Raw genomic sequence first — 16592 nt, forward strand, 5'->3', positions numbered from 1 at the left:
TACTGCTGTAGTAAATCACAGAAAATGTATACAAAAAATGCAGAGACTGCCCAGTAATCAAAAACGTTTCATGCCAATTCACAAAAATATCCTGTTCTTACTGTGAACCTACTGTATTTTTATATGCATGTAGTAAATACTCAAACAGGAACATTTCTGTTATTTAACAGAAACGGAAATCTGTCATTTAACAGTTTTACTTCAGCTGAGCCACAGGGCATGTAACTGTAGAGTTGACAGAACACAAATCTTATACCCTCCTAATTTTCACATTTTCCAAAGTCATCCAAATGACCCCCAGACCGTTGGGATGACAGCCTGGGTTTAAAGCAAACTGGAATTTTTCCTGGTTCCAGAGTCAAAATCAGGCAGGAAGTTTTCACCTGCCATCCAACAGCATGTTGGATTAATGGTGCCCATCTGGCCTCTGGACACGCTCACAAAACAGCTTCTTAATGTAAAGAGTTTGTAACAGTATAGCAATGAGAAAAAAGCATAATAGATTCACTAGTATAAATGCAGTCTGGACTAATAGTTCTGATTGGTACAGTAATCAGATTACATGTAATCTATTACCCACTTAAGCCAAATGTTACAAATATGAGACCCAAGAAGCAGAAAGAAGCACAGCCAAACCACAAAAACAAGATAAAACTCCCTTTAATATGCAATGAATCATTTTCAAGTAACCTTTTTTCCTAATGTCTGTTGGTAACAAAACAATACTGTATACAAACACAAAGTTGCTACATTAATGTAAACAAGATATAAAAATGATCCTTATGGTAATAAAACAAGTATTTGCTGCAGAATTCCCCTTCTTAAAGTGAATGGGGTTTTTTTTTTGTCCTCTTTGACCGACCTCCACCAAGTTCACGGTTAAATTGGAAAAATATTCAGAAACAATATGGCAACAAAACATTCAAACACGGATTTTTTTTCCTTTTTTTAAAAAGTTTTAGTCGTAACACTCAGATGCTAAGTTCAGTGGTTTGATGTTTCAACTGGTGGAGTCTCATGTACACGTCAGCCATGCATTTTTTTGATATTGCATTCTTTTACTTAATACACCATTATATATTCATGTGTTCATCACCCTGTCGTTCCAAATCCATCAGAAGAACTTGTAAAAAAAACAGAACAAAAGTTGTTACCGAGAGAGAAGCCTGATGGCGACTGTCGAAGAGTTTGTCATGCAATCAGACCTTTCTTCATCTGCGTGTGTGTCTGTGTGTGTGCATGTGTGTCTAATAGAAATTATAGGAACAACAACAACATGAACAGAAACTAAAGAGACTACTAACGAACTGGTAACTGCTGAAGCTGACACACTCATTCAAGGCATTAGTGAGACAGTTTCCGTGCTGGCGTGAGGAGCAACAAGGTGGCTGAAGGAGAGCAGGTTCTTTTTTTTTTTTTGTTTATTTGTTTGTTTTTTAAAGAAAAACACCACAGGGAGAATACCAGGAACCAAATTCAGTGAGAGGGGTTCACAGGTGGAGTCGGGATAGTGTAACAGGCTTGATGCTGAGGAGAGAGGTGGTTTAGTTTTAAAGATGGGAGACTGACCTACACTGAGGTGAGGGAGGAGAGAAACGTGTGTGTGTGCGTGCGTGCGTGTGTGTGTGCGTGTGGGCGTGGCATCTGACAGATCTGTGACAGGGAGAGACCAGCTGGCTGGACTGGAAGATGACGTTTACGATAAGATGTTGGACATGAACTCATAGAATCGTTTGGAGTACTGCTCCGGGTTCACTGTCGAGATCTCGGCCCCCGCCTGGGAACAAAAAAAAAAAAAAACGTAAATACGATTTAAATGAAGTGACACATGTGATAAAGTACACAGCAACCCACATTTCAAGAGGAAAAAAAACCCCAAACCTTTCAGGGAAAACCACACACAAAATCTCAAAATCTGTTACCACGGTGACTGTGTCAGACAAAGCGATAATAATTATAAAAGCAGTCTTTAAATGACAGAGACATTGGACTACAGGCTGCGGCGATCAATCGCGGCATGTGATTAAGGTCATGTGTAACGTTATCAGGAGGGAGGTGCTAGTTAGAAAGAAAGGCTTTCAGTCCACGGGGCCACGCCTGAGCAGCTTTTGTCTCGTCGTGTTTACAGCAGCGCACAGCTGAGCAGTAAAACAAACAGTCGGTGGCGAGCAGAGCGCTAATCTTAACACTCACCCCATGTTTCACAGTTTTGGCAGCATGTGCAGCTTTTTTCTTAGCGTCATAGTGTGTGAGAATGTCGATGATAGCCATGAAGTATACCTCCTTCTTCACAGCACCTGTGGAGAACGCCATGAGGAGATTTTATTAAAACGAACAAACAAAACAGCTGATAAAGACAGTGTTAATCAGCTGGCTGGGAATTTCAATAGCACTCATGTTAAATGCGGCGCTCACTGTCATGGCTCTTGATCGCGTAAACATCCACAGAGGGGTCAAACTCCCCGGGGCCGAAAAACCCACCGCAGTTCAGAGGGTTTCCGGGACTGTCGGGAGGCGTGCCGAAAGAGCCCGTTAGCACGCCTCCTCCCATCCCGTCGTTCTCGTACTCCTCATCTTCCCCCGTGCCCTCCACGTCCATCTCCTCCTGCTCTGCCCGCTCCACATCATGGATGCCCACCAGGAGACTGTAGTCCATGATCTTCAGAGTGGCCAGGAACTAAAACACACAGGAAACACTTGGTTCAAAACCTCTGCATCTCTGCACGGAGCAGTCGCCATTCCGGTCTTTCAGACTAATGTTTGGAATCATTTTACACATTAAATTTCAAGTAACAGCTGTTAAAATGTTCATCTCACTGGTGTGATGGTGTAATTAGTTCGATATGCAGTGTTTACAGACAGTAAGGTTTCGAGTGTTCTATGAAACGAGTGTAGAAAGAAACATTTTTACAAATTAGACCAGGAGGCTGATTTGAACTCTTTTTTTCTTTAGAAATTAAGTACACCTCATGAACTTGTAGAACCACTTTTAGCAACAATAAGCTGAAGTAACCGTTTTCTGTATGTATCGTTTCTTTATCTACAGCTCTCTTCAGGTCCCAGTGCAGCATTTCAACCAGACTGAGGTCTGCTCTTTAAAAAAAAGTTCCAGTGGTCCAGACAGTCATTCTGATGTAGATTTGCTGCTCTGCTTAGGATCACTGTCCTGTTACATTTGACTCTAGAATACTTTGATATACAGAGTTCACGGACCACTCAATGACTGCATGGTGCTCATGTGCTGTGGCTGTAAAACAAGCCCATGACCCCTGCACCACCCTGCTGCTGACAGGTGCATTTCTCCAAACACGATGCCGAGCATTAGAACCTTCCTCCTGGCAACCCTTCAAAACAAGCAATACTTGTTCTGTGTCTTCCTGATTATACTGTCATGAACTTGTGCATTTAACATGCTAACTGTAGAGCCTGAAGTGGCGCGCTTGGGTTGGCTTCACTCAGCGGTGCACGGTTGTTTTCAGATTACAAGCTAAAATGAGAGCGCATTAACAGAAAACAGTTCAGAAAAGATCCAAACTAGAGTTCAGACTTTCCACAGGAAAGCTTTACATAAACTAATCAATAAACTAAATTATATTTAGGCTTACTCATGCATAACGTTTTAGCACGGGGAGGTCAATAATAAAAACAATCTCAGTATTTATGCTGGGTGAAACGGTTTCATTCGAGAGCAGGAACAACGAAAGCCTGAATGTGTGTTTTACCTCTACATCCCGTTTTAGCTTTTCCAAAAAGTACTTTTTGTTGTCGTCTCCTATCTGCAGCTTGTGGCCTTCATTCAAGAAGTCGTTGTCTTTGAAAGTGGGGAGCTCTTTAGCCTGAAGAGAAGAGGGGGTGGTGTTATGAAGCTGCAGCAGGAAACATGTTTTATATTCAAACCAAACCTGTTTTTAAATGCTAATGAAACACTCAGAGGTGCCGGGGCCCACCTACATCATCAGCTGCTGACTTTCAGCGTGCACTGATGTTAACATTCATATTCATACAGTCATGATTAAAACCATGTGACAGAGAAAGTACACAAATTTAAGTCAAATCATGCTGACAGCATCTGCTTACATACAAGTACTTAATTTTAGCAGCAGTTTGACAGGTTTGCTTGTGGGGTGAGCTAAGGGCATCTATTTTTATCCCATCGTGTCAGCAGCCATCAATGCACAGAAATAAAGCCCACCTTCTCCTTGTCGCTGGCTTCCCTTGAGACTGTCGAACCCTAGAAAAGATGAAAAATAAGAATAAAAATAGAATGAGCAAGACACATCAGAGGAAACATTAGCATATTTCTTGTTTGCACTCAGCTGTCAGTATTAGTAACACAAAGGTGCTTTCTCCTGAGGATACCGGCATGAGAGGAGGTATGTGCCGATAAGCTCATTTAAAGAAGTGAGCTACATCCACAGCGCCTTGTATGAAGTCATCTTCACTACAAACCAAGATTCATCAGGTTTTACCAAAGAGCTGGCTTCACAGCCTCCTGCAGAGAACACTACATTATCATGTCTCTGATCACTGACAAAATAAATATCTTTGCAGACCTAGTTCCATCCTTGGGCAGCAATCAGGGATGCAAATATCGAGGAATCTGTCTGGTTAATAGTTAGAGAAAAGCCAAAAGCAACAGAAATTGGATGTTTTAAAATTACATTTATTTCTAAAGTTTATAAATTATGGCCTTCAATTAAAAAAATACTACCTTAAAAGAAAAATTATCAATTGTTTCTTCACCTTTGCAAAGATTGTGATTATTCCTTTATTGTTATTTTTATATATTGTATTGTACCGCAGACAGTATAAAAGACGAGTAGAAGATGAAGCCAACGTGCCATTTTTATTGGCCACCAGGGGGCGATACTTGGCTCCAAATAGACTTCAGCTTGTGTGGAAGTGCATAGTGAAAAGTCCCAGAGCCTCCTTTCTCTGTGACTTCAGTAAAATCCTTCCTGAGTTTATGGGATTAAGTCTTATTGAGCAGATCATTAATTCCATTTTACTAAGCTATTGTCATTTTAAGAGCCAAAAAAGATTATCTGGGGTATTCTTAATGGCTTTGCTGTTAGTCACAAGTCATTAATCGATGATTGTGCAGTTTCTCAGATGGACCTTTCACTCTCACATCCGGTTTCAAAACACCAAGATGGCAACAGCAAGAATTATAAAGACAACTGAACTGCGTTGAAGAGTTTCAGCTCTTTGTCATGGCCTTCATCGTTTAGGGGTGCGCTAATGAACAATGATCGCTGGAATTGATGACAGCGTGATCGCTAATAAGGTCGTGATGCATGAAAACAGCATTATCAGTTAAACATTACGTTTAATCTCCCTTACTTTAGCTTCATCTTGGCATCTCAACAACTTTGGACACAATAGTTTTATATTTTTATGCTGCTTTTATAGTGAGTTGAGAATTTGTCATCTTTTGGGGGAAGATGTTCCTCGCTGTTGGTCTGATTTTAAATGAGATGGGTCTCATGGGCCTGGGTATTTGCAGAGACACTCGTTTATCTCTTTAACCCTGCATGTGTTGGTCAAAGAATCTGCTGCGTGTGGGGAGGGAAAGGCATTTTATACCAGTATAATCACGAGCATGGATCCCCAACAGGAGACTCCTAGCTATATGAAATTGATTGTGGTCTGAAAATATTTTACTGCAAAAGAAAAAAAACAAAAAACAAAAAACTCAGGAGGTAGAGGAGGTCATCTACTAATCAGAAGCCTGGTGTTTCGATCTCCACTGCTCCCGTCTGCATGCCAAATATCCTTGGGCAACATACTAACACCCAGCTGCTCTCTGATGGATGGAAATGTCAGAAAATACTTAAGCATAGAAAAAAGCTTGTATGAATGGGTGAATGAGGCCTTTGAGTGCTCAGAGTAGAAAAGCGCTTTACAAGAACCGGTCCATTTACCACAAGTGGTTAAATAAACAGATATTGTTAAATAACCCTCAAGTTTAAAAAAAAAAAAAAGAAAGCTAAATAATGAAACTGAATTTCATAATTGTATGAATGTATGTGAGACTGTAAATGTGGCCTGTAGTGTAAAGCACTATGATGAGACTCGTGTGCATGAGTGGCGTAGCCAGCGTACCCTACCTTCAGGTCGTATTTGCGGTGTACGGTGAGCCGATGGCTGAATACATTCCGGGTCACCACCATGTACGTCTCCACCCCGTCCACCGTTAGCCTGTACATCCCCAGGAACTGAGGGAGCAGCGTGTTGCCATGACACTCCACTATAAACTGGAGATGGCCAGGGGAGGCGAGCACAGAGAGAAACAGGAAGTGTGGGGGTGAGGAATCAAATACACGCAGAATACAAGCTGATTAAAAGTGAGCGCAGCTTCGTTTCTGTGTTTAACTTTAAAAGGCAGAGATCACGCTCTCCTGTACTCCAACACTGCTGTTGGGAGGAGAATTATTCTGCTCATTTCCAGCGCCACGCGTGTATTCCTGGACTCTGCTAAGCTAGCTTTGCACAATTCACAGCTCAGAATAATCCTTCTTTATCTTACACTTGGCCATGCTGCAGATCCAAGCAATCCGTTTGAGCTCCTCCTACTTCAAGCTTAATTTCCTCCTGATCTGCTGGGGCTGATATGTCCCTAAAATTTTATATTCTCTATGACATCATAAAAAAATAAATACTGGTGCCGGAGTCTATAAACACCTGTGCTATCAATTTGAAAGTCCTACATGGCTTCATTCTCAAGTTATTCAGCTCACACACCTGTGTCGACCCCGCCCGCCCTGCAGGGTGACAACAATAATCCATCAGCCTTTTACGGCTGAGGGGTAAAAAGTGAAGCTGGGTGTTTCACCTAATTTTTTGTGTTATTCTTCTTTTATTCTTCACCACTGAGTCACACCAGATTTTGCTTGACAACAGACTTCAGCCCTGCATGGCTTTAAACTGACGAGCCAATTGTTTTACAACATGTTTGAATTATTGGTTTTTAATCTTCTGTCCGTGCGTATATGACTGTATTTTAGTGGCTTAGCGAGAGCCACCTAAATAATCACAGGGATTACTTGTACAAACGCCGACCTCATTATTTAAAACCTTGACCATTTCTGTAACACTACATGGACAGAAAATAAATTAATAACAGGTTCTCTTTATCTTTAGATTAGAAATTATTTAACAAACTGATGCTCCTGAATTTTTCTCCTCACACCCGACACGTGAGCACATTTAAATATTAGGATAATGAATCACAATAAAAGTCTGGCTCTGGCGGTTCCTCGCAGCGGTGCCTCTACCTGGTGATATTTCTTTAGGATGTTGTGCATCTCAGCGATGTCCTCACTGGACACTGTTTTGATGACGAAGCGGTGGTCGTAGCTGGACAGGATGCGGTTGCCGAAGCGGCCCTGGGTGTCGCTGTTGAGCGGGGCGCTCCTGGTCAGAGAGTTCTGCCAAACCAAACGCAACAAGGTGGATTAAGCTCCTGTGAGAGCTAATGAACATCTCTGCTTGTGCGTCAGCGTTTGAGGTCTCACCTGGTAGTCTTGGTCATCAATGCAGAACCTCTCCCTCAGGTTTCTGAACACCATGGGGCAATACTCTTTAAACTTAAAGCGACTAGGCAGGTTTTCTCTGGCAGGAGAGACGGAGAGAGTCAACACAATCTAAAACGAGGAATTAAAAATCACTGACTTCAACTTTTTTTTCTCGCTGTTGGATTTATTTCTGCTTCTTTGGAATCAGACTAGACAATGAGAAACTGTGAAGTTGTCATTTACAGTACAGCAAAGGGCAAAAAACAAAGAACTCATTCAAATGGATTTAAATGTAAAGATCTCAACAGCATTAGGACAGCATAATTGCCCTGATCACTTACAAAAAACAAACAAAAAAATATATTTTATAAAGCTAATGTATAATGTGATGCGGTTACTAATGCAGCCACAAATCAAATATTTCTTTATGCTGCACTGCTTGTCCTCGCACTGAAACCACTGTAGAGCCTGATACACTGGAATATGGATCATCACAGTTTACAGCTTATAAGTGAGAAACGAGCTCTCCCGAGTAAATAAAGCACTTTGGAAACTGAAATGAAACTTAACTAGTTCAGATCCTCTCAAACTTTTCCGCTGATGTGGAAAAAAGAAACAACAAACAACATACTGATTCATTTTAGTTTCACTGAAGGCTCAACCCCGAGCAAAGAAATGGAGCCAATGTGGAAGTGCCAAAAGTTACAGTTCCTCTAAAGAGCCTTCCACATACAATGCACCGCTGCACTCTTACATCTGTTCTTTTCTACTGTTTGCGCCACACAAGAACAGTTTCCTGCTGCGTCGAGCAAAGCGATGGGAAACACTTACATGTGCTGCTGCCAAATTTCCACACAGGTCAACACAGGTTGAACTTTGACTCCAAATTTAAAAGTTAACAAACTTAGGCATGTTTACACCTTGGTATGAAAACCAGTTGTAGCTTCTATGGATAGTTTTCTAACAACTCTGAATACTGTGAGGTTTTGTAACGTATCCACCTGGATGCTGTGGTCTAGGGGTGTCACCACTTTGATAGAAGTAGTTAGAGCCAGTCTCTGTCTGCTGGAGCGAAACTCTGCTACTTTGAGTCAAACTGGACCTTTTCTGTGTGCGTGTGCTGCTGGTAACAACTATCAGGATCAAATTAAGGCTTGCTGTGAGGTACAGACTATCCAATGAGTGAGATCACGGCGTCCGAGTCCATCTTTTATACAATCTGTGGCTTGTATATACATTTGTTCAATAAAGCCGTTTTCCCATTAGTACCTACTCGGATCGACTCGGCTCAACTCGTTTTCCATCACATTCTAGTACCACCTAATGTGCATGGGGTCTTTATAGCAACACGGCCAAGTGTCCCGCAATTAGCATACGACACGAAGGCTGCAACAAAGGTGGACATTGAGGCAACGATACACCTGCTGCTCCCTCTGTGGCTTTATGTTAGACTCGGGCTTTGTTTTTTGTAGCCATTTCCCTCGTTGTTGGGTTTGATTTTCGCAAACAACACACTCTTATGACTTATTGAGTGACGCCACTGACTAACCAATCGGTGGCATACAGTCTGTTGATGTCACACTTGTGGATCACCTCGGATTGCGTTGAACACCAGGTACTAAAAAAGTACCTGGTACCAAGTACAATCACTTAAAAAAAAACCTGAAAACCGAGGCGAGCCGACCCGAGTAGGCACTAATGGAAAAGGGGCTAAAGGTTCCACCTTCAGCTGATCGATCTACAACAATGGATCCAGTCCAGGTGAGGTGTGTCAACACTATGAAGGATACTGGCCGATTACCACCAATGTTTATTCCCTAAAATAAAGACTGCCCCAAACCTGTAGTATAACTTGCATATAATGTAACAAGTGATACTACAAGGATTTTAGGCGTTCAAAGTTTCCGCCTGTTTTAGATCGACTGTAGAAAATTAATTTCATAATAGCATCTGTAAAAGTGCTCAGGCAGCCCTTAAAGGACAAGCATACCTGAGCAAAGAGACCAAACCATCTGCACCTTAATAATGAGTCAAACGCTCAAAAACAAACAAACAAAAACCTACACAGAATTCATTAGTGGGGGTGCAAAACACTGCTAAATGTGAGCAACAAAGTGACTCATCTTTGGGGCAGCATTGGCAATATTTTAGTGACTTTTTAAAATTTCACATTGTTTTGTCCACTCCTGGATACAGGACCGTGGGACACATTTCTCTACCTCAGCCGTGCAGGGGTTAAGAAAACAGTGCAGAGTTTCAGTGTTCCCAGGTTGGTACTTTGCAGTGAGGATGATTTAAAGTGTTCAGATGAGCTTCAACAATAATGTGTCTAAATGCAACCTCGTCCTGCAATAATATCCTCACCGTGGATTCAGATATTGGGCCGTTCGGGGGGCTGCTTTGTAACTCTGAAAGGATTTCATGAATGCAGAAAGTTAAAGCAACAACCTGCACTCTCTGAGCAGTGAGCACACTTGCAGAGTCCTTTTATGAGGAGTCAGTCTACCACAATCAGAAGGTGTTCTGAACCCTGCTGGAGCCTTGACACTTTTGTTTACTTGTGGATTACGGACTGTGCCTAAGCTGTGATGTACCTACTTGTTAAATAGGTGGTTGTCCACTTTGATCTTGCTGTAGGCTTTAAAGTCATCTGGCATCAGCATCACTGGTACAGGCACATTACTTAACTCGTTAATCTGAAAGAGGGAAGTGAGAACGAGAGAGAGAGAGAAATGAGGAAAGCGCCTGAAGAAGAGTGCAAACAGCTGAACAAACAGACTGCACAATTACTGAGGAATAACACAAACCAAGGGAGCAATATTGGCTTTTGCAATTTTGATCTGAGCACAAACCCCCCCCCCCCCACCCAAAAAAAAGAGCAAAAAAATAGACTCCTACACAAAGTACTCAATGAGTAGTGCAGGTTAATTTATAGAACAAAGCCACGACTACCTGTAACACGGCTCAGTATTTCAAAGCCGTTTCAAATCTCTGACAGTGATTAACTCGGGGACCAAAGAACACGCAGGCAGGTTTTCTTGCTGCTGCTGCGCCTCCAGACACTCGGCTCATTTACTGAAACTCATCCAGACCAAAAGCGCAGTGATGAGCTTTGGAAAAAACCTTGCAAATCGCATAAAACAGTTTATAGAGTGATGCAAAGGGACAGTACACAGTCACGGTGCTGCCATTTAGAGGAAATAAGTTCTTCTCATACTGGAAGTATGAACAACACAGTTGGGTATGCACCAATAATCAGCTGATATTGGCTCTGCTGACTGAATATGGGATGTTAGACGCTGAAATTTGTTACCAATTTTGTGCTTCCTTAAAGTTCAAACGCTGTGATCAACGTTTTAAAGGTCGTCTAATTTTAGTGTTTCGTCACAAAGAAAAATTAATATGTTTGGTTACTTAGTAACTTTTTTTCTTTTTGAACCCATCAAGTGCCAACGTCGCCTGTGTTCAGTTTAGTGGAAGACAATCCTCTTGCTCCTATTTTGAAAGTTCAGCTCACCCCAGCCCTTCTCGCCCACATGATCCCCTCCCCTCCAGTGAATGTCTTGCCAAATGGTTGGACATATTTCAACTCAAACTTCTTGGACTCCAGCTCACATCAATAGTCCTCCTCCTGCTCTGGAGGGCACAGTAAACACAACCATGCACCGCTACAACAATCTCACCAAGGCTGCAGAGCACAACTCAGACCACTGCAGTCCAAGATGGGGGAGCTGGAGTTCATCCGCAGGGGAGAGACTCACTGAAGAAGCTAGCACTCATACCGATCAGTAATTTATTTGCAGAGGAAAAACTCACAAAATTGCTCAAAGAGCTGTACATGTATGCCTCCCCACCATAAACTGAATCTATATTTGAGAGAATATAATATAAAATATTGGTATCAGCTGTAGGTCATACCCCTTTCTGCTATCTGATCACACGCAGAGATTAGCTTCTACTTGCTGATTTCTAATTTAAATAGCACTCTACAGTCTTACTTCAAGCCACCAAAGATAAGTCCAATATTTTCAATTTGACGGAGGTGTTTGCCCATGACGATCAAAGTTTCCAAACCAGATTTTCAACATGCAGAGAATCCAGTTTGACAGCTTCCTCATACCTGAGGGCCTACGTGTGCGCCGAGGTGATGCAAGAAAATCAAGATCAGCTCACGCTGTCTTTTAAAAATCAGTGTCGCGCGTCCATGTCTGTCTTGTTGGGGGATTAATAACATCACACAGGTGATGTCTCACATCACCTCACACACAGAGCAACAGTAAATCCTGCAGCATCACAGCTCAGGCTCCATTAAAAATGCATACGACTTCTGAGTGGAAGACGAAGGCTTTGATGAGAAGTCTGTTTGATGTCTTGAATCGGCTTCCCGCCCACACCTCAAATCGTCAGGACTTGTGTGCTGCTCCCACACACACACACACACACACACACACACACACACAAAGTTCACCAGCTGAATAATGGAGATGCTGCAGTGATAGCCATATCATTAGCTGCTCACTTAATTCCATAGCAGTGTGCATTTATTTGCTATTCCAGGCAGGCACAGGCACTTCATGTAAATAGCATGAAGATGGATATTCAGTCTCCCTGTCCGGATCACCAACATGTCCCAGGGATCCTAACCCTTCCTTCTGTTACTACCTGTTAGATTTTGTGTTTTGTTAGTCTAATAATAAAGAATTCAATCAAGTATGACTGGAGCACAAATTAACAGGACCCCATTAACAGGACCCCAGGAAGAAATCACAGCTTTGAGCGTCAACCAAGCAACATTTCAGCACCCGGTGTTCCCCAAGTCAGCACAATTTTTTTTTTTAAACTTCTGTGTCACACCTCAGGGGGTTGTTTTTCCGCGCATCAATCAAGCAAGAGTGCAACCGCCCCTGCACAGCAGGCAGGACTAAACTGCTGGTGCATAGCCCACTCCATCCATCCATCACTGGTGTCCAATCTGCCCCTTCACTGAGCTTTTCATAGGCACAGGCAGACTCGTCCAAAAGCGAATGCGATAGATTTTCTGCTCTATTTATAGTGAAATGATGTGATAGAGTAAATTGCAGCGAACTGCAGGCGCGGAGTGCGGTAGCTGCAAATGCAAGTCTCAAGAGCAGGTTTATTTGAACAATAGCAGGCTGCTGTGAGCAGCTGTGTGGAGCTGAAAATCTGTGTAACCTGCTGCTCCGGCTGCCTGTCACACCCCTCCCATCCCACCTCACGCCTGCATGCACTTACAGCAACAAGCTCACGATACAGCAACAAGATACCGAGCACATTTTACGATGGCAGCTCACTGAATGATCTCTCTCTCTCTCTAACACACACATGCAAACGCACAACGTATCGCAAATATGCATATTTTCTCAAAAGTTAACCGAATAAAATCCCCGCAAAACTCGCGCTTCAGCCACAGCCACCCGCGGAGGCAGCAGCGGCAGCAGTCCGCTATTAACTACACGAAAACGGCTGGATTACAGCCCAAGTACAGTGTCACATACTTGGCTGAGTCCACGCATGAAAAAGATCAATTACAGGGCATCAAAACTGGCTTGACAGATGAAGGTAGCTGGCTAAGAAGCTAGCATGCTAGCTAAATCAAAACAGCGGCGTAAACAAACAGCACACGGGCACACTTCACAGGTATTTACCGTATGGTTGACACCCCACATTAAAACGCTGAGTATGGGCTCACTGGCGCGGAATAATTTCACTTTCTGTCCTATAAAATGCTTCTTTTTCGTCTTGGTTTTGCTGGCGCTGATGGGCGCTGCGCTGGTGCAGTTGGATGACATGTCTCCGGCTGGGGATTCAGGGTACGCAAGACGGCGGTCCGGGTCGTTCACACAGCGATAAATAAAAGCTAAGTCTGAAAGTAGAGAGCGTTTTTCCTTTTCGAAGAAATCTATAAGTGCATCGTGCTCGTCGTCCAACTCGCAGCGAGTCTCTGGGCAGGATGACTGTCTGTTTGGGAGTCAGCGGTGGAGCATTTTGCGCCGTCACCACCCTTCCTCCTCCCGAGCAGGCCGCGGCGTATCCACACAGCAGCTAGCCGGCCATCGGGTTACAGCGCGGCCTCGCTCTAAAAACAGCCTGCAGCGGAGAACCGTCGCCGAGGCAGATCCTCTTCTCTCCGCTCAACGCCTGCAACCCAACACTGATGCCGTTTTACTTGGAAGTGAGTAATCCCGTCATGATGAGCGTGTTGTCACCAGCCCAGCGCTGAGATCGGGGTCTCCTCAAGATGGCGTCCGTGCTGCACTTCACAGTCAACAGCGGCCCCAGCAGGCCAACGGAGGAATTGCAGGGATTCCCACAGTGTAGCGCTCCGGGTTGCTGCTCGAGCAGTGGTTCTCCCATTTTTTTCTTCTTACGTGCCCCATTTTAAAAAAGAAAAAAGAAAAAAAAAGTTCATGTTAGACTCCAGAATTTTCTTCGTTTTCTTTGATGGCTGTCAAACAACACTAAGGTGTTCTGTAGCCACCTGCTCGGCCAGAGTAATGAAAGGAGACTCCAAAACGCAGACCTCCATGCAGCAAGAACTTGTGCATTTAAATTTACACCCTACCACAATATCCATTTAATTTATAGTTTCTATTTCTTTTTCGTCTTCTTTTGGCTGCTTCCTTTCATGGTCATCACAGCAGATCATCTCCCTCCACCTCACCCTGTCATAGAGGGCATGTTATCCCTAGCATCCCCTCTGCATGTCCTCCTTTGCTACATCCATGCACCTTCTCTGAGGTCTTCTTATCGCCTGGGAGCTCCATCTTTTGGGGGGGAGCAAGACTGTCCTGTGTTGGTAGTAATTCTAATAAACGTGAGCACAAGACACCTTACAATGAACTGAAACATTAACTTGTTATTTATTCCTGCTTAAAACAGATTATTATAGATTTTGAAATCTTATTTGATTTTCATATGTACTTATTTTCAATTATGTCAACTTTAATAGCAGAAAAATAACGAGGCATAATATTTATTTTCTTTTTCTCTGTCTTGCCTAACCCTCTCCATCGTGGTCACTCCCAGTGAAAATTTCAGCATCTGCAACTTTGCTATTTCCAGTTCCATCATCACCAAACTATTCAAGATTGTATGTAGTCTATCTACAATCTGGATTGTCTTTACAGTCCTTAAACAGACACATACACACACACACACACACACACACACACACACACACACACACACACACACACACACACACACACACACACACACACACAGTACAGCAATGCTACCATCGATATCTCTGCAATAAAACATCTAAAGCCTTGATTCAAAGTTTTTTGTTTGTTAATTTCTCCAACTCTTCGTTTATGACCATGACAATTTAATAAAACGTGCCAGTGTTTGCCTCTCTTGGAATTTTTTCATTTCATTCTGTGTGACCCATTTTTAACTTAGAAAACATGACTTCTTTCCTTTTGCCTTCCCTAATGCCTTGCTCTGCTCACTTTCCTTTTGTATTTTTTTTTTATTTTTAGTGCCCCAAAGGTTGATTCTGTTCATCTGGACGTTTCATCACTTGGATGAGTGACGAAATATTTCTCCCATTGAAAACATTATGTCCAGATGAACAAAATCAACCTTTGGGATTTACTTACCTGGATGACTGAGCATGCATCAACACATTTATTATTAGGGCTTTTATTTCCATTTCAGTAAGTGCCAACCCAACCCTGTCACCCCACAATTTTGTTATCCATCATTAGCAAACACATCCAAGCTGAATCTTTGTGAAGATCAGTATCAGCAAACACTTTTTTCATTTTTCCTAGTTTTAGCTTCAGTCCATCTTTTCCCTGGTCTTCCACATCTCCCTTGCAGTGGCTCTGTGTCCCTGCAGCGGTTTCCTCCCCACAGTTTGAGAACCACTGGGCTGGATTAAAATCAGAAAATACAGAGGCCAGGTTTGTTGCCAACTCTCAGACTTTATCCTGTTTTTTTGCTTGTTAAGTTAGTATAGGATGTAATGACATATGCTTTTGTATATTGTATATTCTGATACTTTAGCACAAGAAATATCTGAAATGGACAGAAAACGTTTTTTTAAAATGGAAACACAACAATGATCTAGGCTGCGTTATGAACAAGGCAGGGACAACTTTGTGTCCTATTGTGTTTCAGCTGCTTTGTTTTCATTTCTGTTGCAATGCTTTCTGAAATTGTTTACACCTCAGGGTCATCGTATTACCGGCACGCAATCGATCATGCGTCAGTGTGGCGTGACCCCCCACATGAAAGGCTCACCCAGGAAAATTTAATGGAAGGAAACATAAACGCTGAACCACCAGAAACATGTTTGTAAGGGAGGGGAGGCGGCCCTTAGATATAAACAGTGAAGTCATTCTGCTCATTTCCATCTTCATATTTTTATTTTTGGTCCTAAAGTAACTTTACATAATTTCCAGATCAAAACAATCCTTAATAGATTTCATATTGACTCTTGGAGCAATCCCTCAGTTCATCCTCTGTTTGAAAAAAAAAGAAAATAATCTTTTTTAGCTCCTCCCCATTTTGGCCAACTTTCTTTTGATTGGCTTCCCCTCATAAGCAAAAGGTTTGAACAGCAGGTGGGTGGGACTTAGCTGTGTCTGGTGTTCACATGTATCTGGTTGATGTTAATTTTCACTGCTAATTGTCCTGTGATCGTGTGGTCTCGTCTAAAAGACATTACGCTACAATACAGCCACTATGCATGTAGCCTTCAGACTGACTCTAAAGACTAATTTAAAAAACTAAAACAGGAAGCTCTCCATTTCTGCAGCTGTATAATCCTGTACTTAGAGAGATCTGGTCTCAGTGGCATCATACAGAGCCACACTGAGTAGAATAGAATAGAATAATCCTTTAATTGTCCCACAGGGGGAAATTTGGAAATTTGACCACATGATTTGAAACTTTCTTCATGTTTCATATGAGCGTCTACATTAAGAGTAAATACAGGACAGAAAATAAGGAAAACTATGACAGATCCCATACAATGCTGTTGAAAATTCACCCTAGAGACTGTGAGTGTTAAAAATTAACAAACTGACCTAACTTGAAACATTT

General features: G+C 42.4%; 1 protein-coding gene across 1 annotated transcript; it reads right to left on the reverse strand.

Moving 5' to 3' along the window:
* Window positions 1–643: 643 nt before the first annotated feature.
* On the reverse strand, window positions 644–13799 carry LOC116320246 (phosphatidylinositol 5-phosphate 4-kinase type-2 beta). Its single transcript, XM_031739808.2, has 10 exons — window positions 13184–13799; window positions 10116–10213; window positions 7518–7614; window positions 7278–7430; window positions 6111–6257; window positions 4193–4231; window positions 3723–3836; window positions 2416–2677; window positions 2194–2297; window positions 644–1777 (listed from the first exon to the last, which is right to left on the reverse strand). The coding sequence occupies exons 1-10, from the start codon at window positions 13325–13327 to the stop codon at window positions 1697–1699; spliced, it is 1239 nt and encodes a 412-aa protein (XP_031595668.1). The 5' UTR covers window positions 13328–13799; the 3' UTR covers window positions 644–1696.
* Window positions 13800–16592: the final 2793 nt, after the last annotated feature.

Source organism: Oreochromis aureus, linkage group 6 (assembly GCF_013358895.1).
Source record: "Oreochromis aureus strain Israel breed Guangdong linkage group 6, ZZ_aureus, whole genome shotgun sequence".
Classification (NCBI taxonomy): Eukaryota; Metazoa; Chordata; class Actinopteri; order Cichliformes; family Cichlidae; genus Oreochromis; species Oreochromis aureus.